This window comes from Panicum virgatum, chromosome 5N (genome assembly GCF_016808335.1).
Source record: "Panicum virgatum strain AP13 chromosome 5N, P.virgatum_v5, whole genome shotgun sequence".
NCBI lineage: Eukaryota > Viridiplantae > Streptophyta > Magnoliopsida > Poales > Poaceae > Panicum > Panicum virgatum.
In genome coordinates, this window is record NC_053149.1 from 9,701,104 (window position 1) to 9,728,048 (window position 26,945).

Genomic DNA, 26,945 nt, shown 5'->3' on the forward strand with positions numbered 1-26,945 from the left:
GAGAGCACTCCGACAGAAACGGAAAAGAAAAAAAAAACTCCGGACGGAGAGGGGGAGCGCGGCGCGGAGACCTGGCCAGAGCGGGGCGGCCGGGCGGGGTGGTGCTGGTGCAGTGCACGCGACGCACGCGGCACCGGGGCTCGTCGGGGCGCAATAAAATCCGGCCTCCCCTGCGCGTCCTCGTCTCTCCCCCCTCTGACAGACTCTCCACCCTTCTTCCTGCTCGCCGCCTCTCGGAGATCAGGACTCGACGGGCCCGGCCCTGACCCCCGCCCCGCGTGCCGGCGATGGCGATGGAAGACGTCGCGGGGGCCTCCTCCTCCTCCTCGATGGCGGCGGCCGCCTCCGACCCCTCGCACGGCTGGCAGACGGTGTCCTACCCCAAGCGCAACCGCAAGCATCAGCCGCAGCCGCCCCGCGCCGCCGCGCCCGATCTGGCGCTGCAGGCCAACGGCAAGGCGGGCGTCTTCGACGCCGTCGAGAAGCGCTCGCAGGAGCGCCACCGCGCGCTGCAGCAGCAGCTCGCCGCCAGGGCGGCCGACCTCGACGACGCGCGGATCGCCGCGGCCGCCGGCTACTCCGACGACGAGGACTCGGACGAGGCCGCGGCCCCGCGCCAGGAGGGGGAGCCCAAGAAGCCCAAGAAGCCCAAGGTGAAGAAGCCCAAGGTGACGGTGACCGAGGCCGCCGCGCTGATCGACGCCGAGAACCTCGCCGCGCACCTCATCGACATCTCGGTAACGCTCCCGTCTCCGTGGAAGTGCGCTCAGATCTGGGTAGGGTTTAGCGTTGGATCTCGCGGGGTTTGTTGAAATTCCGACTGAATGCTGAGGTCCGGCGGGGTTCCGGATCAACACGAGTCGAAATTCTGGCTCCTATAGTTAGGAAGTTCTACAGAAAGTCGGATCTTAGGGTGTAAAGTTGGGATCTCGGTGGAGCTTTGGGTTTGGGTTCAAGTGTTAGATCCTGCAAAAGGTTGGAATCCTTTTTTATGTGTGCAGATTCTTATCATTTATTCTGTGCGCAGGGATCGTACGAGAATCAGCAGGACATTCAACTGATGAGGTTTGCTGACTACTTTGGCCGAGCATTTGTAACAGTAAGCGCAGCCCAGTTTCCATGGGCAAAGATGTTCAAGGAATCCCCAGTGTCCAAGATGGTTGACGTGAGTTATCTTTTCCCTAGAGATTCCGCAATCTATGCATGTGATGCAATTGCTGTTTTTAGGATAGCTATATGCTTGCACTATAGATTGCTATCTTGTAGCCGTACGTACTGATGTATTTGGAAATTATGTTTTCGCGCCAAAACTTAGAAAATTCATGCAGCAGCATCCCTGTTTTGGAAAACGGTTATGTACTTTTTGTCGTATCTTCGTATTCGTAACGAACTGAGATGGCCTACCATGAGAAGTAATTAAATCCCCAAGATTATTACCTTCACGGGTGTGTTCCCTGCATGGTGGCAGTATGCAGGGAGGCGCCCTGATTATGAGTGCTCGAGTCCTGATTAGCCATCAACATGATGATTGTAGCGTGCATGTCAAGAGTATTGGCTTGATCACACCATATTCGCATGTGTTTGGGATTCATGATTAATTTTATCATAGTATACAGCTGGATCATGTCATTTAATTACTATTATTTCGCCACCTGTTTCATATTAGGATGGAGATAGTCTTTCATGGATCACATTGATTTGTTATTATGTGTCTTGTACAACACTAAAATGGTAGCTACACATGCAATTAATGTTTTGAGTGTATTGGCGGTACTGGACACTGCCGTTTTGGTTCCGTTAGCATGGTCGTATTTATACCTTACACTGAGATATTTAAGCATGATAATTTCCTTTGCTTTCTGTTTATTGGTTATTCACTTATTTGTGGTATGCATCTAATTGGTTTCTGTATTGGGCAGATCCCATTGTGCCATATTCCCGAGCCAGTCATCAAGACGGCCGGTGATTGGATCAGTCAAAGATCATCCGGTGCCCTGGGAGACTTTGTTTTGTGGTGTATAGATAGCATCATGTCTGAATTGTCAGGGCCAGCAGCAGGAACTAAGGGTTCAAAGAAGGTTGTCCAACAGTCTCCAAGGGCTCAGGTAATCTCATGACAACTCTAACTGTAATCGAATGAGGTATAATGTAGATGCGATCAACTGCAAATAATATTATACTTAGAATCATATTCTTTTTGGTTTGGTATGAGTGTACTACACTATTCTTAGCAATTTAGCATCTTAGGGGAAAAGATGAAATGTGCATTTGGTTTTTGGTTTGAAATGAGTGTACTACACTATCTTAGCATCCTGGGGGAAATGATGAAATGTATTTAGTCAACTTTATAAACCTGTAACTTAAGCTGAGTGGACATGCCATGCCATTTGTTTTAATCATGAGTTAAACTGGTTCCCTCTTACTAGAGTCAAGAAGTAATATATTTGCTAGTGCATTTATAGAGACTTGGTTAGATAGGAATATACAATTTGTAGTGGCATGTGCTCAGGTTCGTGATTGTGTATCAACAGTTACAAATAACCTGTTGTGGTTCTTTTTAGACCTTTTTATATGATGATGAGTAAGTAATTTGATGATACCATAGTTATCTGATCACTAGGACTGCTTCAATGTTTATTCAAATGAGCTTTTGTTCATCATCTGATCCTGAAATTATAGCGTTAATTACATTCATGACTTGTGGTTTCAAATTATTGATGTGAAGTTTGATTGTCCAGTATGCTGTATCTTCCCCTTTTTATTTTCTTTCTGCAAGATGTTCATGAGTGGAATCAAATAATTGTTGTAAGATCTTCCAAGATTGCATCAGAAAAAAAAAACGAGATGGAAGAGGCAGACTGCCTCCCCGCATTACACTTAGAAGAAGGCAGGACTCGAACCCGGGTCTGCTGGCTGAGAGCGAGCTCCACTAGCCAGCAGCCCGCGATAGCGTCTGCAGACATATATGTATATATGATAAATCATTTTCTTTTTGACAAAACACTTGTGCATTATTGGCCTTTCATTTGTTAAGATGCACAGCTCCATTATTTTTTTTGGATGGTAATTTTTTACTGAATGAAATGGCGGCAAGCTTCTGGCATCCTTTGTGACAAGAGGGTGCCACAAAAGCTAAAAGGCAAATTCTATAGGACAGCAATTCGTCCGGCGATGCTATACGGTGCTGAATGTTGGCCTACAAAAAGGCGACATGTCCAACAACTGAGTGTAGCAGAGATGCGGATGTTGCGGTGGTTTTGCGGGCACACAAGGAGGGATAGAGTCCGGAACGAAGTTATTCGGGATAGGGTCGGAGTGGCACCAATTGAGGAGAAACTTACCCAGCATCGGCTGAGATGGTTTGGACATGTCCAACGAAGGCCTCCTGAGGCGCCGGTGCGTAATGGGGTTCTTGAGCGGGTCGATAATGTAAAGAGGGGTAGAGGTAGACCTAAACTGACGTGGGATGAGTCTGTTAAGAGAGACCTTAAGGATTGGAATATCTCTAAAGAGATAGCTTTGGATAGGAGCGCTTGGAGACTAGCTATCAATGTGCCTGAACCTTGAACTTATTTCTTTCGGGTTTCATCTCTAGCCTACCCCAACTTACTTGGGAAAAAAGGCTATGTTGTTGTTGTTGTTGTAATTTTTTACTGAAGTTACTGTTGACAGGTTGCAATCTTTGTTGTTCTTGCCATGACTTTAAGAAGGAAGCCTGAGGTACTAATAAACATTATGCCGAAGATAATGGGAAACAATAAATATCTTGGACAGGAAAAGCTTCCCATCATTGTCTGGGTTATTGCTCAGGTATTCTTTTGTCTGGTAGCAGTTATGCTAGTTACCTACGCTGTGCTATTTTTTTTCCATTTTATAACTTTGTTACACTAATTCTTTTCTGATATGCCACAGGCATCTCAAGGTGACCTAGTGACTGGTATGTTTTGCTGGGCTCATTCCTTATTTCCCACATTATGTGCGAAGTCAAGTGGGAATCCTCAGGCAAGAGATTTCGCTTTGCAGTTGCTTGAAAGGTACTGGCTTATTGTAAATCTGATTAATGACATTGCGTTGTTTGTGTTCTCTATTAGAGCACATTCTGATTCTACTTTAATACACTTAAAAATATTTGTAATCTTAACAGTCCACATTGTTTATGTGTAGAATTTTGTCTGTCCCCAAAGCTCGATCAATCTTATTGAATGGAGCTGTTAGAAAGGGGGAGCGCCTGGTTCCCCCTGCTTCATTTGATTTATTCATGAGAGCCACGTTTCCTGTTTCTAGTGCTCGGGTCAAGGTTCGTTCTGCTATTTCTACACTCCTGTTCACTAAACTTCGAATGAGTCATGTTCTGACTACCTAAAGCAATTCTGTAGGCTACAGAAAGGTTTGAAGCGGCCTATCCAACAGTCAAGGAGTTGGCTCTTGCTGGTCCTCCTGGCTCTAAAACTGTGAAACAAGCATCACAACAACTTTTGCCTTTGTGTGCAAAGGCAATACAAGAAAGTAAGTTGTAAAACAGTGTTTTATTCACTTAACTTTGTACCATATTCTATGTTTTGCTTTTGTTTTGATACACATCTAATTAGCTTTTGGTGATATCATATTCAGACAATGCAGAGCTCACCAGGGAGGCTGTTGATGTATTTATTTGGTGCTTGACTCAAAACACAGAGTCATACAAGCAATGGGTGAGTAGTCTTACCTATTTGGTCTTGTATTGTTGCCCCATGAAAGAAAGCTGTAGCTGAATAATCTTGATTTTCAGGAAAGAATCTATCTTGAAAATATTGAAGCCAGTGCTGCTGTCCTGAGCAAAATTGCAATTGATTGGAAAGATATGTCTCCTAAGCTCAGTGTTGAAGCTCTTAAGGCAACCGTGAAGAACTTAAAGGCTAAGGTAAAGCTAAGTCAGTTTTCATAAATTACTTTGTTCGTCTTTATTAACCTTCTACGATTTAGATGTTTGCGTCATCCAAATTTTGCTTTGTGTGCAACTTTTGCTTCTCCTGAAAACTAAAACTTCAGGAATAGTTTGATGAATGTTAGCTCACTTCATAAAGTACCTAAAGGCTTTATGATGTCAAAAATGAGATACATATTCTGTTACTTCGCATTTCCCACTCTGAACCATATGCAAAAACCAAGGGAGCTAGTTTGATCGAGGCAAACACATTATTAATTGAACGCTCAGTAAATCCAGATATTCAAGTGTTCTAATTTATTCATTTGTTGCAATTGCAGAATGAGGCAGCGCTAGAGTCAGTGACAGATGCTGGGAAGCAGGCATCTATCAAAGAAGCAGATAAGCACTGCAAGGTGATCCTTGGAAAGCTGACCCGTGGTGCCACCTGCCTGAAGAGCAGCCTCGTTGTGATCGCGCTCGCTGTTGCTGCTGGCTTCGTGCTATCTCCTGACATGAACATTCCATCTGAGCTGGAGAAGCTCCAGGCGATGGTCTCATCACACCTGTCGTTCTAAACATAGTCCAGATGTTGATCAAAGTTATACAAACCATCCAAAGGGGATGGCTCGCTCAGCAGTGAAGGGAGCTCAGGGGGAGACATAATAAGAGGGGATAGATGCTAGAATCAAAAGGATATAGTTTCGTGAGTTGAGTTGCCTGTTTTTTTTCCCATCTCCTCCCAATAGCAACAGAGCCTGGGAGGAGATGTAGTCAACTTTGCAGAGAGTTGGGGGATCAGTAGACTGATGAGTGCGAAGAAGGTTCGGTCAAATGGGCTCAACCAGATGACTAACACTTTTGCTTTTTCTCGTTCAACATCTAAGATGATGATGGCAAACGGTTTTGCTTTAATTAAATCTAGAATCCTGAATTGTATTCCGTGTGCTGTGTTCTTGTCCGGTAAATGTATCTGTTAGCGTTGATATCGGGTTAAATTGCATGTGCTGCTGTACTGATCTCAGTTTTCCTTTTGCCCAAGATGCCCCTTTTTGCAGCTGTGATGTTGGATGGATCCCCACGGTGCGGTCGCTGTCTGGTGAATTTCTGGGATTTTGAGTTTTTGACGAATTGGACTATGTCGAATGACTTTCTTTAGAGTTTTTCTTGGTGGTGTGGATGAGGAAGTTTGTTTTACTTTATTGCAATTTATTGCAATATATCTGAAATTGGATTAGATCTCACGGATTTGTCCTTAATCTACTATTTCTGGAGGCGAACTAGAAGGATCGCCACGGTGTTGCTGCTATCTGGTTAATTTCAGGGATTGTGAGTTTTTGACGAATTGGTCTGTACAATGACTCTTTGGAGTATTTCTTGGTGGTGTGGATAGGAAAGCTTTCCTTTATGACAAAATTATCTGCAGTTTATCTGAAAATTGGACAATCTCACTGATTTGCCCGTAATCTACCATTTCTTGATTAGAGTGAACAGCTCTTGGATCTCCGTGATTGTTTTTTTGGTTACAAAAAGTAGAAGTACAACCAGACGGACAAAAGTTTGGATTCAGATACCATGAACCCGGACATCCTTTTCGTGTGGGAAATCATACGAGCGAAGCCGTGCGGCATGGATATTCCCGGGCGGCGACGTGCCAAGGCGGCGGCGCCGTGCCGGCGGCGATGGACGGGGCTCGGACAGGGGGTAGCCCCCGCACGGCGGCACATGGCCGCGCGTTAGCTTTGCTTGACTCGTGATGCAATTCGATGGAGTCAGTGCCAGCACGGGCTGGGTTGGTGTGCGGACGGTGCGCCCGCCCACGCGTCCGGTCGCCACCGCCCCGGCCGACCTCCTCCGGCGGGCCCCGGCACCGCCCCGCCCATCATGGCAAGGGCAGCGCGCGCGCGAGTGGCCTAGTCGGTGAGTGCTCCGGCACTAAGCTGCTGGCTGCTGCTGAGGCCGGTCGGCCTGAGGTGCGCTCGCCACTGCTGCAGAGCGAGCAACGACGCTGCTGTTACAAACTACAAAGGGGACTCCACCTGCGCCCCGGCTCGAATGGCAGCCCACCACCTCTCCCACCCGCGCCCGCTCCGCCCCCTCCCGAGCCATGGCGCCCTGCGCGTCCCCATCCGCCCTCGCGCTCTCCTCCAGCACGCGGGTATGTAGCCGACTCAACTACAGCGTCAATCCCCGAGTGCAATTGGCTGAACCGCTCTGCCTCTGGTTCGCTGCAGGTCAGCCTCCCGCTGGCGCTGGCGCTGCGGCAGCGGCCGGAGGCGCGTGCCCCCCGCGCGCCGCTCCGCCCGCCGGCCGCGCGCTCGTGGTTGGGCGGCCCCTTCTCGCCCGAGTTCGCCGCGGCGTCCCCTCGTGCCGGCTCCCGCGGCACCGGCAGGGGGCCGCCGCCGTTCCGGCCCCGCGCGGGTACGCATTCACCCCCCCCCCCCCCCCCCCCCCTGCTTCCTCCGACAATTCAATTTTGGTAAAGAGAGCATTAAAGCTTCGAATTTTGTTTGCTTAAATTGCCCTGGGTGAAATGAATTGTTCCCTTCCGAGAGCAGTGATGACGACGTCTCAGATTGCCAGCGCCGCCTTCACCTGGGGCACCGTCGCCGTCCTCCCCTTCTACACCCTCATGGTCGTCGCGCCCAACGCCAGCATCGTGAGTCTAACCAATCCTCCTTCCCGACTCGAGAGCACACGCCATGGCGGTCTCCGAGCTCGCCCTCACCTCATCTCCCTGCTCTCGCGCGCAGACCAAACGCACCGTGGAGAGCAGCGCCCCCTACGTTGCGCTCGGCCTCCTCTACGCCTACCTGCTCTACCTGTCGTGGACGCCTGACACCCTGCGCGCCATGTTCGCAAGCAAGTACTGGCTTCCTGAGGTACTACTACTGCAACAGCACCACTGAAGAATTAACCACGGATTCTCTGAATGTTCTGCTGCTGTTAACTGCTGCTCAGAGAAATGAGACGCTTTCGCCTTATGAATTCTGCAGTTGCAGGGCATCGTGAGGATGTTCGCGAGCGAGATGACTGTCGCCTCTGCTTGGATCCACCTCCTCGCCGTCGACCTCTTCGCGGCAAGGTCAGTAGGCACGCCTCTGAACCATATGCCATCGTGGAACTCTGGAGAACTCGTTAACATCTGCGTTTAGTGTTTGCAATGCAGGCAGGTGTACCACGACGGCCTCAAGAACAACATCGAAACCAGGCACTCGGTCTCGCTGTGCTTGCTCTTCTGCCCGGTTGGGATCCTGTGTCATGTGGCGACTAAGGTACTGGCGGGGGCGGTTGGCCGCTCACATTGATGATTGGAATTGGGTGGTTGTACGTAGGATTCCATTGTTTAGCTGGTGGATTTTATGCGATTTGAATATCAATAAAATTGATTCAGTGCACCGATTCTTTTCACAAATGGGCTCACACCAATTATCGGCAATTGAATTTACTTACTGTCAGGGTCTCCTAGCAGTTCATGATAGTTATACAATTGTCTTGTCTTTTCTTTTTTCTTTGCGGGTGATAGTCTATACTTTCTCAATGTTAAGTATGATCAGGGCCCATAGGCCCATATGGACTACCTCATATACCACAACTGCAGACTCTGTTTTCACATTCACTCATTTAAGGTAACATGGTACAGAGCAGGTAGGGTTAGGGATACCTCATCCCACCCGAGATCCACTGTTCCGCCGCCGAGATCCACTGTTCCGCCGCCGGCGGCCGTCCGGCGACCGTCTGCCGTCGCGGATCCGCGAGTTGCGGACCCGTTTTTGCAGCCGCCCGTCGCGGCTCGCGTGCGGCGTGGCCCGTCGCCGCCCCGCCTTGTCTCACACCCCGCCCATCGTCGCTGCTGTTCGCGCGGCCGCCCGTCGCGGTTCGTCGCGGCCGTCCCCCGTCTGTCCGCCGTCGCCGTCGCCTGCTGCTCGTCGCGGCACTTCAGGTCGCCGCTGGTCGCGGCGTCCTCGTCCGCCGCCCGTCGCGGCGTCTGTCACCGCTGACGCGCCGCCCGTCGCGGTCGTCCGCCTGTTGCGGGTCGCCGGCCGCCCGTTCGCGCGCCGCGCCTGTCCGTGCGCGTCGCCGCGCGCGGACGTCGCTGCCCGCCCCGTCCGCGCCCGCCCCTGTTCTGCAGCACGGTAGGTGGGGGGCTGCTCTGCTCTGCGCCCGCCCCCTGTACTGCAGCACGGAGGGGGGGCTGCCTTGTTCTGCTGGCGCAAGAAAGGGGGTGCTCTGCTCCGCTGGTGTTCTGAAGAACGGAAGAAGGGTGATGCTCTGATCTGGTCTGCTGTTGTTCTGCTGTGCAGCTCTGTTCTGGTTGGTTTTTGCCCTCTGCTGGTTGGTCTGTTGCTGTACGGGAGCTCTGCCCAGCCTTTGTTCTCTGGTTTGAGTACAAGTATCAGCATTTCTTCAACATTAAGTATCAGCATTTCTTCAACATATTGCAATCCAGTGTTATGGCTAGTGATATCAAACTTGATGCTGGGGTTCATACTAATGGAACCGTGTCAATCGCTGCTGCCTCTCAGAACATTGTTTCGCAGTCTTGGATACTGGATTCAGGGGCTTCTTTTCATGTGACGTCTGACAAGTCTAAGTTAGTAGCATGTAAATCAGTCACTAATGCTACTTCTGTCCACACTGCTGATGGTACATCATGTCATGTTACTCACCAGGGTTCCCTTCACTCTCCCTATTTTTATATACCTGATGTTTTCTGCGTACCTCAGCTATCTATGAATCTTTTATCATTTGGTCAAATAGCTGATCTGAACTGCTTTGTTGGATTTGATGATTCATCATGTTTTATCCAAGACCGTAAGAGTGGAAGTGTGATTGGGACTGGTCATTGCCGTAGAGATTCTTCTAACCTCTATGTTTTGGACACCTTACATCTTCCTTCTTCCACTGCTCGTGTGTCATCTGCTGTGTCATCATCAGGGTCATCTTTCGCCAAGTGGCATCATCGTCTTGGCCACCTATGTGGGTCTCGATTGTCTACCCTAATTCATGAGGGTCGTCTTGGTCGTATCCCTATTGATTCTAGTTTCCACTGCAAGGGTTGCAGGCTTGGCAAACAGGTACAACTCCCATATTCTAGTAGTACTTCTCATTCCACTCGACCTTTTGATCTTATTCACTCAGATGTCTGGGGTCCTTCACCTTTTGCTTCCAAGGGTGGTCACAGTTACTATGTCATTTTCATTGATGACTATTCTCGATACACTTGGATCTATTTTATGAAACATCGATCCCAACTATGTTCTATTTACCGGTCCTTTGCTCGCATGGTGCACACTCAATTTTCCACTGCTGTTAGAGTTTTTCGTTCTGATTCTGGAGGTGAATACTTGTCGTCAGCTTTTCGCCAGTTTCTCACCTCCGAGGGCACCCTTGCTCAGCTCTCATGTGCAGGTGCTCATGCTCAAAATGGTGTTGCTGAACGTAAACATCGCCATCTTATTGAGACTGCTCGCACACTTCTCATTGCATCATTTGTGCATTCTCATTTTTGGGGAGAAGCTGTCTCTACTGCTGTTTATCTTATTAATCGGCAACCTTCCTCCAAACTTGCTGGTAAATGTCCTGGTGAGGTTCTTTTTGGTATACCTCCTAACTGACCATCTCCGAGTTTTTGGGTGCACGTGCTATGTCTTGCTTGCACCTCGTGAGCGAACTAAGTTAACTGCCCAGTCTGTTGAATGTGTTTTTCTTGGTTATAGTCCTGAGCATAAGGGTTACTGTTGTTATGATCCTTCCTCTCGTCGCATGCGTATCTCTCGTGATGTGACATTTGTTGAGAATCATCCGTTCTTTTACAACCCTTCTACTCAGCCCTCGTATTCGCCCACAGAGTCCACATCGTTTCTTTTTCTTCCTCCTATTTCATCCAGCGATACTGCTCCTACAACACCACAACCACCTGTCACAAAAGTTTACACTCGTCGTCCCAAAGCTCCTACCGAACCTCCATCTAATCCGCCTTCCTTGGCCACTCCTGATGCTCTTGTTTCTAATGATTCTAATACTCTTCATCAGTCACATGATGTTTCTAATGAGTCACAGATTGGTCAGCACTACAATTTACGTGATCGTACCACTATTGAGCGACCTGACAAGTTTGGTTTCTCACATGTTGGTGCTGTTATTGATGAGCCATCAACTTATCATGAAGCTGCCAATATTCCAGAGTGGCAGGCTGCTATGACTGAGGAACTGGCTGCACTTGAGCGCACATGTACTTGGGATCTTGTTCCATTACCATCTCATGCAGTACCTATCACATGCAAATGGGTATTCAAAATTAAAACCAAATCAGATGGTTCTATTGAGAGATATAAAGCCCGCTTGGTTGCCAGGGGTTTTCAGCAAACTCAAGGTCTTGATTATGATGAGACATTTGCTCCCGTTGCTCACATGACCACTGTTCGCACTCTAATTGCAGTTGCTGCTTCTTGTTCTTGGACTATCTCTCAGATGGATGTTAAGAATGCCTTTCTCCATGGTGATTTGCATGAGGAAGTGTATATGCAACCCCCACCAGGTGTCCATGCACCTTCAGGATATGTTTGTCGTCTTCGTCGTGCATTATATGGTCTCAAACAGGCTCCTCGTGCTTGGTTTCAACGCTTCATTTCTGTAATACAGGCTGCAGGCTTTTCACCAAGTGAACATGATCCAGCCCTATTTATTCATCATTCTCCGCATGGACGTACTTTGCTTCTTCTATATGTTGATGATATGTTGATTACGGGAGATGATATAGAACACATTTCTCATGTGAAGAAGCAACTTGGGGAGCAATTTCAGATGTCTGATTTAGGTCCTCTCAATTATTTCTTAGGGATTGAGGTTTTGCATTCTGCCAAGGGCTATTATCTTTCTCAGTCCAAATATATACAAGATCTTCTTGCCCGCTCTGGCATTACTGATAATCGGACGGCTGCAACACCTATGGATCTTCACTTGCAACTTCGTCCTACTGATGGTGCTCCCTTAGAGGATCCCTCTCGGTATAGGCATATTGTCGGGAGTCTTGTTTATCTCACTGTTACTCGACCTGACATTACTCATGTTGTGCATATCTTGAGTCAGTTTGTGAGTGCTCCTACATCGGTTCACTTTGGACACTTGCTTCGTGTCCTACGGTACTTAAGAGGGACATCATCTCAGTGCTTACTCTATGCTCATGATAGTCCACTACGTCTTCATGCTTACTCGGACTCCACTTGGGCGAGTGATCCCACAGACCGTCGTTCAGTCACTGGTTATTGTATTTTTCTTGGTTCTTCTCTTGTTTGGAAGTCCAAGAAGCAGTCAGCTGTATCTCGATCAAGTATGGAGGCAGAACTTCGAGCACTTGCCACTACCACTTCAGAGATTGTATGGCTTCGATGGTTGCTAGCTGATTTTGGTATTTCCTGTGATACCCCCACACCTCTCCTTTGTGATAATACCGGAGCCATACAGATTGCAAATGAACCTGTGAAGCATGAACTCACAAAACATATTGGTGTTGATGCCTCTTTTACTCGGTCTCATTGTCAGCAACAGACAATTGCTCTTCAGTATGTGCCATCAGAGTTGCAAGTAGCAGATTTTTTCACCAAAGCACAAACTCGAGAGCAACATCGACTTCATTTGCTCAAACTCAATGCTTCTAATCCTCCACCTCCGCCTTGAGTTTGAAGGGGGGTGTTAAGTATGATCAGGGCCCATAGGCCCATATGGACTACCTCATATACCACAACTGCAGACTCTGTTTTCACATTCACTCATTTAAGGTAGCACTCAATAGCTACTGATTAGATATATTCTAGTAAATTCATGAGATCCCAGACAAACCGAAAAATTTAGACACCACTACACCAGGAAAATGAGTGGAAAAACTTCATTTAACTTTGAGGGAACAACAGAAGGGCGTTGCCTGCCTGTATTAATTAAAAATATATAAGAAGTGGTTTATAATTACAAATGCAGAGAAAACTGAATCACTTCTCTGGACGATGTGCTTCCTTACTAGAATTCATGCTGATTTACTAGTGTAGTAAACTAGTAATGTAATGTACCCATCCTTGTAATAGTGGCAACAAAGGATAACCCCACATATATTTATATTGATTATAACTATTACTGTACTTGTAATGGTATATCATCTACTTTATCCCCATCAAATATCCGGTTAAGTATTAATGCTAATCTGATGCCGGCCTGTGCTAGCCTCTTCTCCACAACCGGGTATCGAGTGAAGAAATAATCATCTGCATACCAGAATGTGGAATTTCTAAGTAATGTTATGCAAAACAAAAACATGAAATGGCATGTAGTTCTAGTCATATGAGTGTGTGCTATATATATATATGCTTTGCTTACCTCCTAGAGTAATGTCTTGCTCCACATCTTTGTAGGCATAGTTGCAGGAATAATGAATGCTCTCAATGGCATAGCTGCATGATATCATCAAGGTCATATAATGCCAGTTTCTGTCTGAAACTGTAGTACACATAACCGAAATGGAAGTTTCTGAATTGGATACTAGTCTTACTCGTTTGCGCAGGTTGCCCGTTTGTTCTCGCAATTTTCCCACTGTGTAATGTCATCAGACCATCCACCCTACAACTTCCAGTCTTAGAAACTAGAAAAGCATCCTTGAACTACAACTTACAGTCTTAGTCTCTTGCTCTCTTAGAAACAAGAGAAGCACCCTTGAACTGGATGGAAGAAACCAATAAATCGGCATAGAAATGTTCTAGCATACTCACTGTAAGGTTCGTCTTGAGAGCCTCTACCATGGTATCCATGCTTTTGTTGTAGAAGTCCTTGATTTCCGTGTCTATGATGCTGACATCCCACACCTAGCAAAACACAAGGTTCTGACTGAATGCCTTGCGAGTAAATCTGAACGAAGCAAAGAATTTCTATCAGAGGTGAAAGAACATACGTGGTGGAGGTTTGTTTTCCTCCGGTACCAGTGCACGACGATCGTGTTCCCGCCCTCATCGTCCTCGTAGCCGACGTGCAGCGGCTGGTGCACGTCGCCGACGAAATGCGCCAGGAACATGAGGCTCTCCGTCAGGTTATCTGGTTGCACATACGAATGTTCAGAAATTCAGAACGGCTTAGCTTCTTCCTGCTAGATTAGACAGGGACGACACAGGGTGTTGACATGTGATGCATATAGTTCGGCACACTCTTACACGAAGTCTTCTGGCCATAGCTGTAGAGCTGTTCGGTGTAGTTGTTGATGGCCCCGACGACGCACATCCCTTGCTCGCCACGAGAATTGTGGCAATCACCTGAAAGGTACATCCAAGTGCATGAGTGCATGTTTGACGCTGCTGCACACCTCCGTTAGTCACTGTCTGGTAAGTTTCTGGGTTGCCGGACACGTCTCTTTGATTTGCCACATGAACATTACCTCAAGTAAACAGAGAATTATTTGCTAAAGCAAGTGATTCATAAGACTATGTTTTTGCATTGCCAATCGGATTTCCCAGGTCATTTGGCATCACATGTTACATATCCAGCTCTAAACAAGGCTACAAGAGATTATGCTTGCACATGTGGGTGCCGGGTGCCGGTGTCCGGCGACGTGCTCGCAGGTGGAGGTGGTCACATACTCGCATTCATAATCCCATATATAAGAACGTGGGCCAAAGATATCGAGGTACGAACAATAAATACCCTTTTATAGTTTTCTGAACTGGGACAAACGACACAACTGTCTCGCTGTCTCATCTGCCCACGTGCAAATTATTAGTTCACCCCTTATTTTGTTTTGTTTTTAAATTATTTCCCACTGGATCTATGCATTCCACTGGCACTACAATATTTTCAAGAAGAGGAAATTTGGGAGAGGTTAAGATAGGTGGCCAAAGTAGTGTTATTTATGATGAAAGCGGCTGGTTGAAAAGACATGGGCTTAGCAATGAGCCAATGAGGCCGGGCCGGGGCATGTGGTGATGCGTGAAGCAAAGGCAGATTGGAGATCTGCATCTTCACTCAACCACCCCTTGTCCACTCCAAGAAGCAACATTCTTATGGTTGGCAATGGAGCTTGAAGATGCCTCAGCGTGCACGAGCCAATCAGCAAGGCACAGGTTCAGAATGGATATGCGCGGCATCTCTTTCATGGATCACCAATTTTAACTCAAATTCTTTGATTGACAATGCCCGTTAATGAACCTCTCAAGGCAAGCGACCACGAAGAGTGGTGGAAACATGCGCCAATGACATTGACATTTAGGACGGCGAGCCTTTTATGAACCTAAGGAAACTCCAAACCACATGCAAGTTTGCTCTTTTAGTTGGAGAGGCCGGAAATAACATGTAAGCTTGCTCGACCAGATAGCCCAACACTTGTCCTACTTTAGGAAAATATCTAGTATTTGCCAATTTGTAGTCTTAGGCCCTGTTTGTTTACCCTCAGATTATATAATCTAGCTTATCTAATCTAAGATGGTCAACAAACAGCCTAGGTTATAATCTAGATTATATAATCCAACCTCAAAATGTGATAATCCAATAAGCTATAAAAATGAGCTTATTTCAGGTTATCATCCCCACCTAATAATCTGGATTATATAATTCACCACCAATAAGCTAGATTATATAATCTAGAGCGGCTAACAAACAGGGCCTTAGAAAAGCATAACTATTTGCTCAATTATGCTCTGGAACTATGCCTGGCTCCACCACACTCGGCACTGCTTACCTTTGCTCATGCCGACACTAAATTTCATCGACGCATTCCTCTTTTTCTCTCACCTTTTTATGTTCGAACCGAGAACGCATTTTTCTGAAAAAGGATCGTGTAAGGCCACGGTTACTATATTTCCTTTACTGGTGGGAAGTTTTTTTTTCTTTACCAGTGAAAATTTCCTGAACTCTATTGGAGAATGGCACCTAACAACATTGCTACTCAACATTTTTACAACGCTGGCTTCTGGCCCGTGAACTGTCCTAGAGCAATTAACGGACCGCAATTAAACCCCGAACCGTTCACACAAGACCTCGGCGAGCATGGAGCTGGGGAGAGATGGAATGGAAAGGGAAACGAATCAAGCGAGGAGAGAGGGGCCATACGAGAGTACTTGAAGTTGCAGACTTGCGGGGTGTTGGCGTAGTGGAGGGGGCTGGACCAATGGTAGTGCCAGCGCACCTGGTCCGCCCACGGGCACACCGTCGAGAGCTCCCCGCCGGCCGACTCCGGCAGCAGCGCCTGCACCGCCGCCGCCGCCTTCTCCGACAGGTACTTCTGCACGCCGCGGAAGAGGCGCACCTATCAGAATTCAGGAAGGAACAAGCAAGTACTCGCCCTGCTCTGCTCGACCGTTCGATCTGACTGTCCCGGGGGGTGGAATCGGGCGCGACCTCGGCGATCTTGCAGACCATGATGTGGCCCTCCTTGCCCCACGCGTCGGCGCGGGGCGGGGCGAGGAGGAGGAAGACGAGCGGGAACAGGAGCAGCGCCCGCTGGTGGGGCGGGGGCGCCATCTCTCTCTGCTCTCGGCTCTCTTCCTGCCTTCCTCTTCTCCGTTGCCGCTGTCTTTTTCCTGGAGGCATGGGCGAGCTTTTGGTGCTGGGCTGGTATTTATTGGAGCTCGAGAATTTTGGGCGCAGTAAACGTAAACGTGGGCAGTAGATTTTGGGCCCGGCCCGAATAAAGGCCGAATAGTGCGTCGATGGCGATTTAGGCCTAGTAGCAAATGATGGCCTTTATGGGCTGGCCTTATGCTTATGCGATGGCAGCATTCCTTTTTTCTTTTTTTAAAAAACACGTGATGTACTCTGTACTGTTTCCATTGCCTCACGAACATCCAACAATATATGACATGTCGGCTTCATGAAAAAAACCATCAACTGAAGAACAAACAAAACATTGAAAAAAATAGCAGAAATTTCCTTTTGCAGAGTGCCTGAATTGAAGAATTTCAAAATTGGATTCGAGAGTTTTGAGACTTTAGATGACAGATCATAAAAGGTAAAAAAAAAAACTAGAGTACAGTGTGAATTCCGATTTATTCTAGCTTATTCTTTTTAACAGAACACTACTAAATCAGCCGACTTACCAGCCGAACTATTAAATCACATAACACTATTATGTTTTGTTGTGTCGCCTGTTGCCGCGCTTTCACTTTGCAGTTTGCACCGAAGTTGTCTGGATTTGAACATGCTTATTGCTGTTTTTTTTTTCAAAGTTCCGCTAGAACGGAGGGTGAATGCTTGAGTGCTGATGCACATGCGGCAGCATGGTAGCACGAAAGGGGGGAAAAGAAAGAAAGGAAACGCTCCCATGGATGCAGCAGGCCGGCAGCGGCGTGCAGTGTAGAGCAGTCTGAACACGGTCTGCGAATTTCAACCAGGTGTGAGCGCGATGAGCCGATGAGCGTTCACGCGCCGTAATCCGACGGGATATCCGAACATTTGTGCCGTATCTCGCACACACCGCGCCAATCACTCTTTCCATAGATACCCTCCTGGCATTCCGTTTTAAATCACCTCCCTCTCTGCTGCACCTGCAGTCCTGCACCGATCGATCCACCACTCCGTGTTCCCTCTTCGTCTTCCTCTCCACCTTCGCTCCTCAAGAGGAAGTCCAGGATGGAGGCGACGGCGGCATTGCTTCCGCTGCTGCTGCTCCTGGCCGCGGCCCTGCCGGCTCCGTCGCACGGCTGGGGAGTCGACGGCCATCTCATGGTCTGCCAGATCGCGCAGGTACGCGTGTGCCTAGTTCTCACCACTCCTTGCCTGCGAATCCATTCCGCAACTCGTCCGGCGGCATTCTTCTGAAACCTGTTCGCTGGGGATGCTGCCCAGGGCCGCCTGAGCGGCGCGGCGGCGGCGGCGGTGAGGGACCTGCTGCCCTCCTACGCCGGCAGCAACCTCAGCAGCCTCTGCTCCTGGGCCGACGACGTCAAGTTCCGGTACCCCTGGTCGTCGGCGCTCCACTACATCGACACCCCCGACGAACTCTGCGCCTACAGCTACGACCGTAAGCGACCACGCCACTCGTTCTGAATTTCGTTCTCAAACTCTGGATTTCACACGCAGACGGCGCCGGTTTTGAATTGAGCGTCGTTTTCTCGTCCCCGTTTCGACAGGGGACTGCAAGGATGAGGACGGCGTCAAGGGACGGTGCGTCGCCGGCGCCATCAACAACTACACCTCGCAGCTCCTCACGTACGGGAGATCTTCTGCTGCCCAATGTAATGCTCATGTTCGAGTCCTGCAAACTTCTGAATAATTTCAGTCGTCGCATACTCTTCTGTGACAGTGATAAAAAGCCTCCTATTGAGTGCAGATAACCTGACGCAAGCGCTTCTGTTCCTTTCACACTTCATTGGAGACATTCACCAGGTACAAAAATCTTGGAACAGGATTACCGTGCCCTGTCCATTGTGATCTGCTCTGTCTTCATCACTCAAGCTATTATTGTCCTGTACTCTGCACACTCAACTGCTGCTCTATTTTACAGCCACTTCATGTGGGGTTTACTTCTGACAGAGGAGGGAACACCATCGACGTCCACTGGTACAGAAGGAAGACTGTCCTGCACCATGTAAGCATACCGCTCGTGCTAACCAAACACTGCCATGATTCTGATTTCTGAAGGAACCTTCCAACTGGAACTAATTGGTTTTCTGCACCATTTTGTCAGGTTTGGGACGCCAATATCATCCAGACGGCCGAGGACGACTTCTACGGCGATGGCGTCGCGGATTATATCGACGCACTGAAGAAAAACATAGCTGTATGAAACTAGGATTAATTGTTTGCTTGCTTTTTTTTTGCCATATATGTCAATTGGCAACTGCTAAGTGATGGATCATTGAGACCTTCATCCACGCTGCAGGGAGAATGGTCGGAGCAAGTGCCTAGCTGGGAAGATTGCGGCAAGAACCAGACTGCATGCCCAGACATGTATGCTTTACTTTGCTTCGCATTCAGAATTTTGCTTGGGTATTTAGTTGACTTTTGTCGGGACAGCTTGGCATGTTCGTTAGTTAATTCAGTAATCTCCAAGATATTTCTTTATGCTGCTAATTCTTCAGTACCGTATCTTTGTGAGTCATGACTTGGATCTGTGGTTGTAAATGCTGCAAGATATGCATCTGAGAGCATCGCTGCAGCGTGCGACTGGGCGTACAAGGGTGTTGATGAAGACTCGACACTGGAAGGTACTAGTACAAAGAACGCTCTTGCCGTCTGATTGAAACTGTTTTAACTTTTAAGACATTCTTCAGGGTATGTCCTAATTGCTTGGTACTTGTGTTGTTGGTGCAGATGCTTATTTCTCCAGCAGGCTGCCGGTCGTCAACTTGAGGCTAGCGCAGGGCGGTGTCCGGTTAGCTGCTACTTTGAACAGGATATTTAGTTAAAAACGATGTAATACGTTCACTATGAGAGGATAAACATTATTCTCGTTTCTTAAGTTTGTCACGCAATATTTTGAGTTATGCACTAGAGCGTTCTTTCAAAAAGAGGTGTTTACTGATGTCTGTGCAATCTGATGGAAACGACGAGGACAAAATGCCAGAGCGAAATGCGAAGGAACTGGCAAGCCAGCTTGGCAGGCCGTGTATCCTTTTTTAACCTAGAAAGTTAATGTTTTGGTAGCTCCACCAACTTGAATTTTTAAGAACTAACAATTTCTTAGTTTTTTTTTTAAAAAAGGACTGACAATTTCGTGCAAGTAGAATTCTACTGGATCACGTCACATGCATTGGCATGATCAGAAACAGAGCTATGTAGGCTTCAGTGGGCCCACACCAAAACGAAAATTCAGTGCTAATCATCACAGTTCCACCATACAAATTAAAGGATAGGCAGCAACCTCCGTTGCCGGGGACCAAGCTCACCCATGGAGGCTCACCTTCTCCTATCTAGATCGGCTCCGTTCTCTACCTAAATTGAAAGGGAGGCCCATGAGAAGGTAACTCCTCAAATATTGGATATCCTCGCATGCCTTTTCATTTCTTTTTTCTTTTCTAGCAATTTAGGAGGCCAGATAATTCCGAAACATTGGCGTTTGGTCCAGAACTACCAAGTTAAACATTTGACTTGGGAGTATCGATTCGGAAGTTATTAGAGCTAGCTAGGTTAACAGGTATATATGGGATCTCCTGCTTTTGCTTGCAAAATTTTAGAACAACAATTAATAAAATATTTTTAAAAAGGAAAAAATATAACAAGAGGGAAAACTCCTTCCCAGCGACATTCCCGAACTCTCCTGGCGAGAACGGGTCCGATTAGGGGTAAGATATGTTACTGCGATCCGATCGTTCGCACAAGCAAATTCGTGTCAGTTGTTTTTTTTCTTGGGCTGAAATTTGATTCCTTTCTTGTTGGGCTGTCCACCCACTTCCTTTTCTTTGTGGGCACGTGTGTGCTCTGTGAAGTAAATTAGATACACCGTTCAAAATAGAAAAAAAATGGAACAAAAAGGGGTGATGATTTGATAATATTTTAGTATAAAATTTTATTGATGCTTGTGTAACTTAAAATTTAATTAGGAGGAATAAAAATACATCAAGTCAGAGGAGTTTTATAATTTGTTTCATTAGACCAAATGATAAATGTTCTATTTAAATAAAGAAAGATAAAATAAACAATCTGTTCCATTAGAAAAAATGATAAATGTTGTATTTTAATGATTAAATAAATTTTATTAGATTTAATGTGTAACAAAAACATTTGTCGCATGGAACAAAAAATTAACTCATTTGTTCCAGGAGGAAAAGAAAAAAAGAAAGAAGGAATTAGCAAACCTGGGCCGCAAAATCATTAATAGGCCAGGAAAACAAAAAGCGAGCCGACCGCGCAGAGCGATTTTTTTTTTCGATTTCTTGAAAATATATACTTCAATTTTTTTATATAAATTTGTCATTTGACCGCCGATTCATGTGGTGGTATAGAATTACCGCCGGATAAACCGGCGGTATGTGAACTGGCTCACAGCCCATTCAAGATACTGCTGGATCATCCGGCAGTAAGACCTACCTCTAGATGAACCGGCGGAAGGTGTTACCGCCGTGCTACAGCCGGCTATAACTGTTCTATAGACGGTACAGTATGTTGTCGCCGTTTGAACCGGCGATAGACAGCCTCACACAATTCTAACGTTATTTGTAGCGGTTTGGACGTTCGAAAATAATAGTGGTTCGGACGTCCGAAAATATTGAAAGATGGTTTCGATGTCCGAACATCTTAACAGGCGGACAATCCATACTACTTAGCGGAGTGTTGGATCCTATGGTGCGGACGGTCCGCCGGTGTAACCAAGAATTGTTTAGAAACTTTATTGGTTCTGCTGACCGATTATGCAGGTAGTTGATCGGATTTATTGCATTTTCCAAAGTACTATGTATGATATTTTATCAATGCCGGATAATGCACGATTTTATTAGAAACGAGAACAACCTCCAGAACACAACGAGTACACATATAAAGCATGCAAAAAAAGCAATACATAGGAAGCCAGAAGAGGCTTCCGAAACAAACACACAACATATTGGTCGGGAAGGAACAAAACTTATTCTGACAGCAGGATTGATCCGAATGAAACAGACCAGTACAACATCCATCATTCACGGCCAGTATTGTTGTCACATCCCGCCTGTTCTGCTTTCTCGCGCTCGCACTTGCATACATTATCATCCACCTTCTTCAACGACGCCATATATTGCTGATCATCCACCTTTATACCTTCCTGCCAAAAATGTCCCATCTATGCAAATGATTGGCCGGTAGTGCGGAAACGCCTCAATGCAAGCGCCCAATGCCAAGAACGACCATTGGAGTACCTGTTTTCCAGGCTTCTGGACACATAAATACGTTTTCAAGTCGTAGTAGCTTTCAGGATTTCTAAGGCATATGATCTGCAGCAGTGCCAGCATATTATGATACGAAGCTTCATACGCCCCCACCTCATCTCCAGCGTTTTTTTGCTTCGCTCTGTAAGCTTTGTTGTAGCTAATTTTATATTTAAACTCCTCCTCAACAGCACAAATAATTGACTTCAGTTCATAACTAGGATTGTCCACGATCAAAGGGTACATGTAGTTAGCTATAAAACTAGCAGTGAGGTTGCGGTGCTATGGTTCTAATTGCTCAAGCAGGCATGTGTATTCCACAACTTTTCTGACCTCCCAGAAATCCTGCCACTTTCCCTTAGAAGCGTACACCCTGAAAGAGCATTCGATTCTCACACAACGCACATCATATGCTCTCGGACTGCTCTTGACCACTTTGAACTGTCTTTGCAAAGACAGAGTGGACCAACATTTTATAGCTTTCTTTGTATTGTTACTGTTGGCATACACCGAACCGATGCATACCACATTTTGCCTGTACTCCCAAGGGACCGCTTCACCTTCATTTACACTTAATTTTGAAAAATCATACCCGGACCAATTCTGTGGGACATGATAATCATCATCATCATCATCCGAGGAGTCATCATCTATTGTATGGTTCTGCTGTTCACCCTCCCTCTGAAACTCTTCGACTATCTCGGGAATGTGTTCCCCCTCATCAGCCCCACCAGTTGCTTGACGAGGTTCGTGTGAAGCATCTATATCATCTTCTACAATCTCGAGTTCAGCCCCTTCTTCATGAGGTTCATGCATCGTCTCCGGATCTTATCTTCCGATACTATATCTCCCTGGTCTTCATGTTCCCCACCCGCTTCAGTACTAAACCTAATCTTCTCGAAAGCTTGAATAAACAACGCAAGCGGTAATCCTCGGCTACTACTAATATTAACATAATTCCTCCAGTTTTGCGTCCCTTGAAGCGGCAATAGCTCCCAAAACACTGATTCCCTTCGACTGACCACTGCGATGACAGATATCTCATGTTCATCTCGATTAAGCCCGAAAGCTTTAAATAGCCAATTGGATATTGACATCCAAGTCTTTTCTCTTGCTCTGGGTACCCTTTTTCTGATCGAGCTAAACTCTGACAAATCTATCCCTTAAGGACCATATCTAACTTCTCCTGACCCATAGAACACTTGAAAATACAAATTATCTGACATGCCTAATAACATTTACGACAGTAATTATTCGTACTTAAAATTTAATCAAAGCCTGTAAATCTTTTGAGTTATTTTGTAAAGTCAAATTCAGACCACAGTCTAAATATTAAAAATATTTTGTACCCAGATGTTAACATATGAAAATCTATTCAAACAATTTTTAATATTTGAATTAAATAAGTAATGTATGTGAGTCACTTATATTATAGTGCTGACCATTCAAATCTAATATTGTTAGCATATGTTACCAACCAATATAATTTTAAATCATGTAGTGGTGCGTAATTAATTTTTTATGACTACCTTAATTTTTTTCCTAGAATTTCTGTAACGGACTAATAATCCTAGTATTTGTATCTAAAATAATATAACTTACTAATATTTCTATCAAACTAATATTCCAAAATCAACTCACTAATATTTGTATCTAAACTAATATTTCTGATTTGATTGAATAATATTTCTATCTAAATAAATTTTTCGAACAAACTTCTAAATAATTTCTAGATCAACAAATTATATACAAATCACTAATATTCAGTATAACTATTTGTACATCTAATACTCTACACATACGTTTATTCACTAATTCTATTCTAGCTACTACTATTTGTATAACTAGATTTCGAAGTTTACCTGAAACAAAACGCGCAGCGGTGGTGTAGTGGCCCTCCCTTCTCTCTCGCGCAGCGGCGGGGAGCCGACCGCCGGCGTGCGCGGGGCGGGAGGGGTGGGGGCGACCAGTGGGGCGCAGTGGCCGGGGGGGGGGGGGGCTGGCGAGCAGTGGCACGCGGGGGGGGGGGGGGGGGGGTGGCAGCGTCGGTGCGCCGGAGCCGTCTGGCGGCGCTCGCGGTCGGCGGCTCTGGCCGGAGCACGGCGGCTTTTTCGAGGGGGGGGGGGGGTGGTCCTACAGCCGAACCATCTGGCGGTGAGCGGCTAAATATCGCCGTCTCAACCGGCAGGGCACCTATCGCCGGATGGTCCGGCGGTTGGTTCCAGGCCTAGGCCGGCCCATTAAGCGCCCCTCCTATCGCCGTTTGAATCGGCGATATCTTGTCAGGTCGTGGCCCAGCTTTGTTACCGCTGGTTGAATCGGCAGTAAATTCCTTCCGCCAGTTCACCTGGGGACTGGGCGACATATTTGCAAAAAAAAAATCAGAAGTATATTTTTGAGAAATTGAAAAAAATAATATAAAAATGAAGAAAAAACTCCGCGCAGAGCCAACGCTTTCTGCGACGGGTCCGCTCGGACTCGCTTGCCCTCGTGCTTTGCGCCCGAAAGACCGTCCGCGCTTGGCCTAGATAACAACAGCAACAAGAGTATCGTATCGATCACGATCTGGGCGGCCCAACCAATGGGAAATGTAGTTTCGGCCTGTGGGCTACTGTGTGCTGGTCCAATTGTTTGATGCTATCTGTTTCGATGACACATCATGATTCATGAGGCAGGAGCACCGCATGTATGCGTCATTAATATTTTTAAGAATATTTCTCAAGTTAAAAAGTCAGGTGTCAATTATTGCATCTCTGTAGTTTTGGTGATCGATTACCTTCCTCCTTAGTGTATGCTAAGAATTCTTTTTAAAATATGCTTATATACCTGGAAAAACAAGGATTTAAAAAATACAATATATGTGGACCGAGAGAGTTTTGTACTAACCCACAAAATTACGGTACGGCCGGTTCCTTCTTAGAATATTTTTTAAGAACGACAAGAAGGAAACAATTCATAGGAAGTGGATATAAATTGGGTTATTTAGTAGCGACATAACATAGGACAGTCGAGCTGACATTAAAAAGTCACCCATTTCGTGCCAAGCTAGACTTCCCAACATTGTTTTCAGCCCCCATTTGGAAAGGACAACATCACTAAGACCTTTTAGTTCGCGAAATTTGTTGGGTTTTAGTACTGTAATATTTTTGTTGTTATATAACAATTAATGTCTAATTATGAATTAGTTAGACTTAAAAGATTCATCTCGTCATTTACAGTTAAACTATATAATTAATTATTTTTTAACTGTATTTAATGCTCCATGCATGTGTTCAAAAATTCGATAATTATGGGTACCGTAGATCTGATGGGTACCGTAGAATTTTTTTTTGAAACTGAACATGGCCTTAACCAATGCTTTTCTTGGCAACATGCGGTACGGACGATGATAGTTTTCGGCAGTTCGGTTTCCCCTACTTTCCTATTAAACTTGCAGCTTGCGTACATGACATGTTCATGCATGTACCTGGCCGGCAATCCACCAGTCCCAATTGGCACTTAACCTACGGACACACTCCCATCCAATGCAAGCGTACACGTACTGATGGTTGCCCTGATGGGAACTTAGATCTAATCTCATCAATAATCACAACCGGATGCATCCAAACATGCTTGTGTTTTGCAGTGACACTGTCAAACTTAACAAATGAAAATCTATCCAAGAAATTTACGCATGCATGCATCTACACATGTTCTTGCTTGTCATGATTGTTGCACAACAATGTTAACCGGCCGGCCAGGTTTGACAGATTTGGGCTCTCAAGGAAAATGCGCTGCCATGAGTCGGCCGGCCGGCGGGACAGGCGGAACTGAGAGGAGAGAAGCAGGCAATGCAGCTGGAATGTGGCCAGCAGGTGATGGTGATCTATCTGGATAATCTCAGTTTACTCAAGGGCGGTTGTCCGATCCTTTGCGTTGTTGCAGTTTATTGTTAAATTCCATTGATTGGGCTGGTAAGATTTGCTGCAATTGTTCCAGAAAAAAAAGATTACTTATGCTTCTGGCGGCGATTTACGTATGCAACAGGTCACTAGCTATTTTTTATTTACAAGCATGACCGGACACTCACAATGCATGCATACTCACCCATATGAATGTACATACACAAATCCTACCTATATGAGCATTTTCGAAGACTGAGCCGACAAATTCTCGAGATTGATGAAGTTGCCGCAGGGGTTTCGCTATCAACGGGAACATCGCCTACAACTAAAAACACAACGACCCATTTTTTTCCAGAGATGGGTCAAAAAGTGACATGTTCCTACAAAGAAAGCGAAGCTACTGTAGCAATTGATGACCCGCCATTGAAAATGCATTTCTAGAGGTGAAAGATGCCGTCACCTGCCTCTACAAATGGTCTTATGCAAAAAAATCATAACTTTTCATATGATCTCGGATGAAGATAAACTTTATACCAAAATTGTCAAGCTTGATAGGATCTAAAATTTTGTGATTGATAACTTTTTTTTTATTTTGTGATCTAAAAGGCGACATGTCCAGCAACTAAGTGTAGCAGAGATGCGGATGTTGCGGTGGTTTTGCGGGCACACAAGGAGGGATAGAGTCCGGAACGAAGTTATTCGGGATAGGGTCGGGGTGGCACCAATTGAGAAAAAACTTACCCAGCATCGGCTGAGATAGTTTGGACATGTCCAACGAAGGCCTCCTGAGGGGCCGGTGCGTAATGGGGTTCTTGAGCGGGTGGATAATGTAAAGAGGGGTAGAGGTAGATCTAAACTGATGTGGGATGAGTCGGTTAAGAGAGACCTTAAGAATTGGAATATCTCTAAAGAGATAGCTTTGAATAGGAGCGCTTAGAGACTAGCTATCAATGTGCCTGAACCTTGAACTTATTTCTTTTAGGTTTCATCTCTAGCCTACCCCAACTTGCTCGGGAAAAAAGGCTATGTTGTTGTTGTTGTAGGTCATTAGTAGTCCAAAAAATACTATAAGTTCTCTAGCTTCTACCAGTTTTGATTTATTTTCAAACAACCATGAATGTAGAGTAGTTTAATATCAAAGTTGTAGTGGTAAGATCTAAATTTATATTTTATACATTGTTCATTTAGGACTGTTTAGGATTATTAAATTATTTACTAGTTGTGCCATATATATGGCTATGACTATCTCATACAACTCAAGTTATATTTTCGAGTTTCCATGATTTTAACCTTTATATACATTAAAATATATGTGGTATATTTTTTATATCTACAATTCACAATAAC

The 26,945-nt window shown here is 46.0% G+C and overlaps 4 protein-coding genes across 6 annotated transcripts; 3 read left to right on the forward strand and 1 right to left on the reverse strand.

Moving 5' to 3' along the window:
* LOC120676158 lies at positions 1-5,927 on the forward strand. Its single transcript, XM_039957380.1, has 10 exons — positions 1-737; positions 1,028-1,165; positions 1,920-2,105; positions 3,673-3,810; positions 3,913-4,034; positions 4,165-4,297; positions 4,377-4,506; positions 4,612-4,691; positions 4,769-4,900; positions 5,245-5,927. Exons 1-10 carry the CDS (start codon positions 288-290, stop codon positions 5,479-5,481), a joined length of 1,746 nt encoding a protein of 581 aa, XP_039813314.1. The 5' UTR covers positions 1-287; the 3' UTR covers positions 5,482-5,927.
* A 476-nt stretch (positions 5,928-6,403) lies between these two features.
* Positions 6,404-14,535, forward strand: LOC120676160 (protein MAO HUZI 4, chloroplastic-like). Of its 3 annotated transcripts, none has more exons than XM_039957381.1 (7): positions 6,404-7,061; positions 7,138-7,324; positions 7,462-7,562; positions 7,657-7,785; positions 7,900-7,988; positions 8,059-8,178; positions 8,547-8,919. In XM_039957381.1, exons 1-7 carry the CDS (start codon positions 7,011-7,013, stop codon positions 8,902-8,904), a joined length of 1,035 nt encoding a protein of 344 aa, XP_039813315.1. In that variant the 5' UTR covers positions 6,404-7,010; the 3' UTR covers positions 8,905-8,919. The 3 variants fall into 3 exon arrangements, with proteins under 3 accessions (XP_039813315.1, XP_039813316.1, XP_039813317.1); XM_039957382.1 differs by lacking the exon at positions 8,547-8,919 and adding an exon at positions 14,398-14,535 and having other exon boundaries at positions 6,455-7,061; positions 8,073-8,178; XM_039957383.1 differs by having other exon boundaries at positions 6,456-7,061; positions 8,073-8,178; positions 8,547-8,671.
* On the reverse strand, positions 12,780-16,472 carry LOC120676161 (endonuclease 2-like). The gene is made up of 8 exons (XM_039957384.1): positions 16,274-16,472; positions 15,986-16,157; positions 14,098-14,196; positions 13,842-13,981; positions 13,663-13,755; positions 13,446-13,513; positions 13,274-13,347; positions 12,780-13,161 (listed from the first exon to the last, which is right to left on the reverse strand). The coding sequence occupies exons 1-8, from the start codon at positions 16,463-16,465 to the stop codon at positions 13,031-13,033; spliced, it is 969 nt and encodes a 322-aa protein (XP_039813318.1). The 5' UTR covers positions 16,466-16,472; the 3' UTR covers positions 12,780-13,030.
* On the forward strand, positions 14,423-19,397 carry LOC120676162 (endonuclease 2-like). Its single transcript, XM_039957385.1, has 10 exons — positions 14,423-14,567; positions 17,425-17,617; positions 17,720-17,894; positions 18,004-18,108; positions 18,204-18,259; positions 18,378-18,461; positions 18,561-18,653; positions 18,756-18,823; positions 19,007-19,080; positions 19,187-19,397. Exons 2-10 carry the CDS (start codon positions 17,504-17,506, stop codon positions 19,279-19,281), a joined length of 864 nt encoding a protein of 287 aa, XP_039813319.1. The 5' UTR covers positions 14,423-14,567; positions 17,425-17,503; the 3' UTR covers positions 19,282-19,397.
* The last annotated feature ends 7,548 nt before the right edge of the window (positions 19,398-26,945 follow it).

What these genes read in the sequence shown, in the direction of transcription:
- LOC120676158 (XM_039957380.1), top strand. Translation starts at nt 288, where the DNA reads ATGGCGATGGAAGACGTCGCGGGGGCCTCCTCCTCCTCCTCGATGGCG. An exon ending in TGCAAAGGCAATACAAGAAA is followed by an intron (nt 4,507 to 4,611) that starts GTAAGTTGTAAA and finishes TATCATATTCAG; the next exon opens with ACAATGCAGAGCTCACCAGG. An exon ending in CAGAGTCATACAAGCAATGG is followed by an intron (nt 4,692 to 4,768) that starts GTGAGTAGTCTT and finishes CTTGATTTTCAG; the next exon opens with GAAAGAATCTATCTTGAAAA.
- LOC120676161 (XM_039957384.1), bottom strand. Translation starts at nt 16,465, where the DNA reads ATGCCTCCAGGAAAAAGACAGCGGCAACGGAGAAGAGGAAGGCAGGAA. An exon ending in GGAAAACAAACCTCCACCAC is followed by an intron (nt 13,756 to 13,841) that starts GTATGTTCTTTC and finishes GTGTTTTGCTAG; the next exon opens with GTGTGGGATGTCAGCATCAT. An exon ending in CGGGCAACCTGCGCAAACGA is followed by an intron (nt 13,348 to 13,445) that starts GTAAGACTAGTA and finishes GATATCATGCAG; the next exon opens with CTATGCCATTGAGAGCATTC.
- LOC120676160 (XM_039957381.1), top strand. Translation starts at nt 7,011, where the DNA reads ATGGCGCCCTGCGCGTCCCCATCCGCCCTCGCGCTCTCCTCCAGCACG. An exon ending in CGCTCTCCTCCAGCACGCGG is followed by an intron (nt 7,062 to 7,137) that starts GTATGTAGCCGA and finishes GGTTCGCTGCAG; the next exon opens with GTCAGCCTCCCGCTGGCGCT. An exon ending in GCAAGTACTGGCTTCCTGAG is followed by an intron (nt 7,786 to 7,899) that starts GTACTACTACTG and finishes TGAATTCTGCAG; the next exon opens with TTGCAGGGCATCGTGAGGAT.
- LOC120676162 (XM_039957385.1), top strand. Translation starts at nt 17,504, where the DNA reads ATGGAGGCGACGGCGGCATTGCTTCCGCTGCTGCTGCTCCTGGCCGCG. An exon ending in TGGTCTGCCAGATCGCGCAG is followed by an intron (nt 17,618 to 17,719) that starts GTACGCGTGTGC and finishes GATGCTGCCCAG; the next exon opens with GGCCGCCTGAGCGGCGCGGC. An exon ending in TGAAGACTCGACACTGGAAG is followed by an intron (nt 19,081 to 19,186) that starts GTACTAGTACAA and finishes TTGTTGGTGCAG; the next exon opens with ATGCTTATTTCTCCAGCAGG.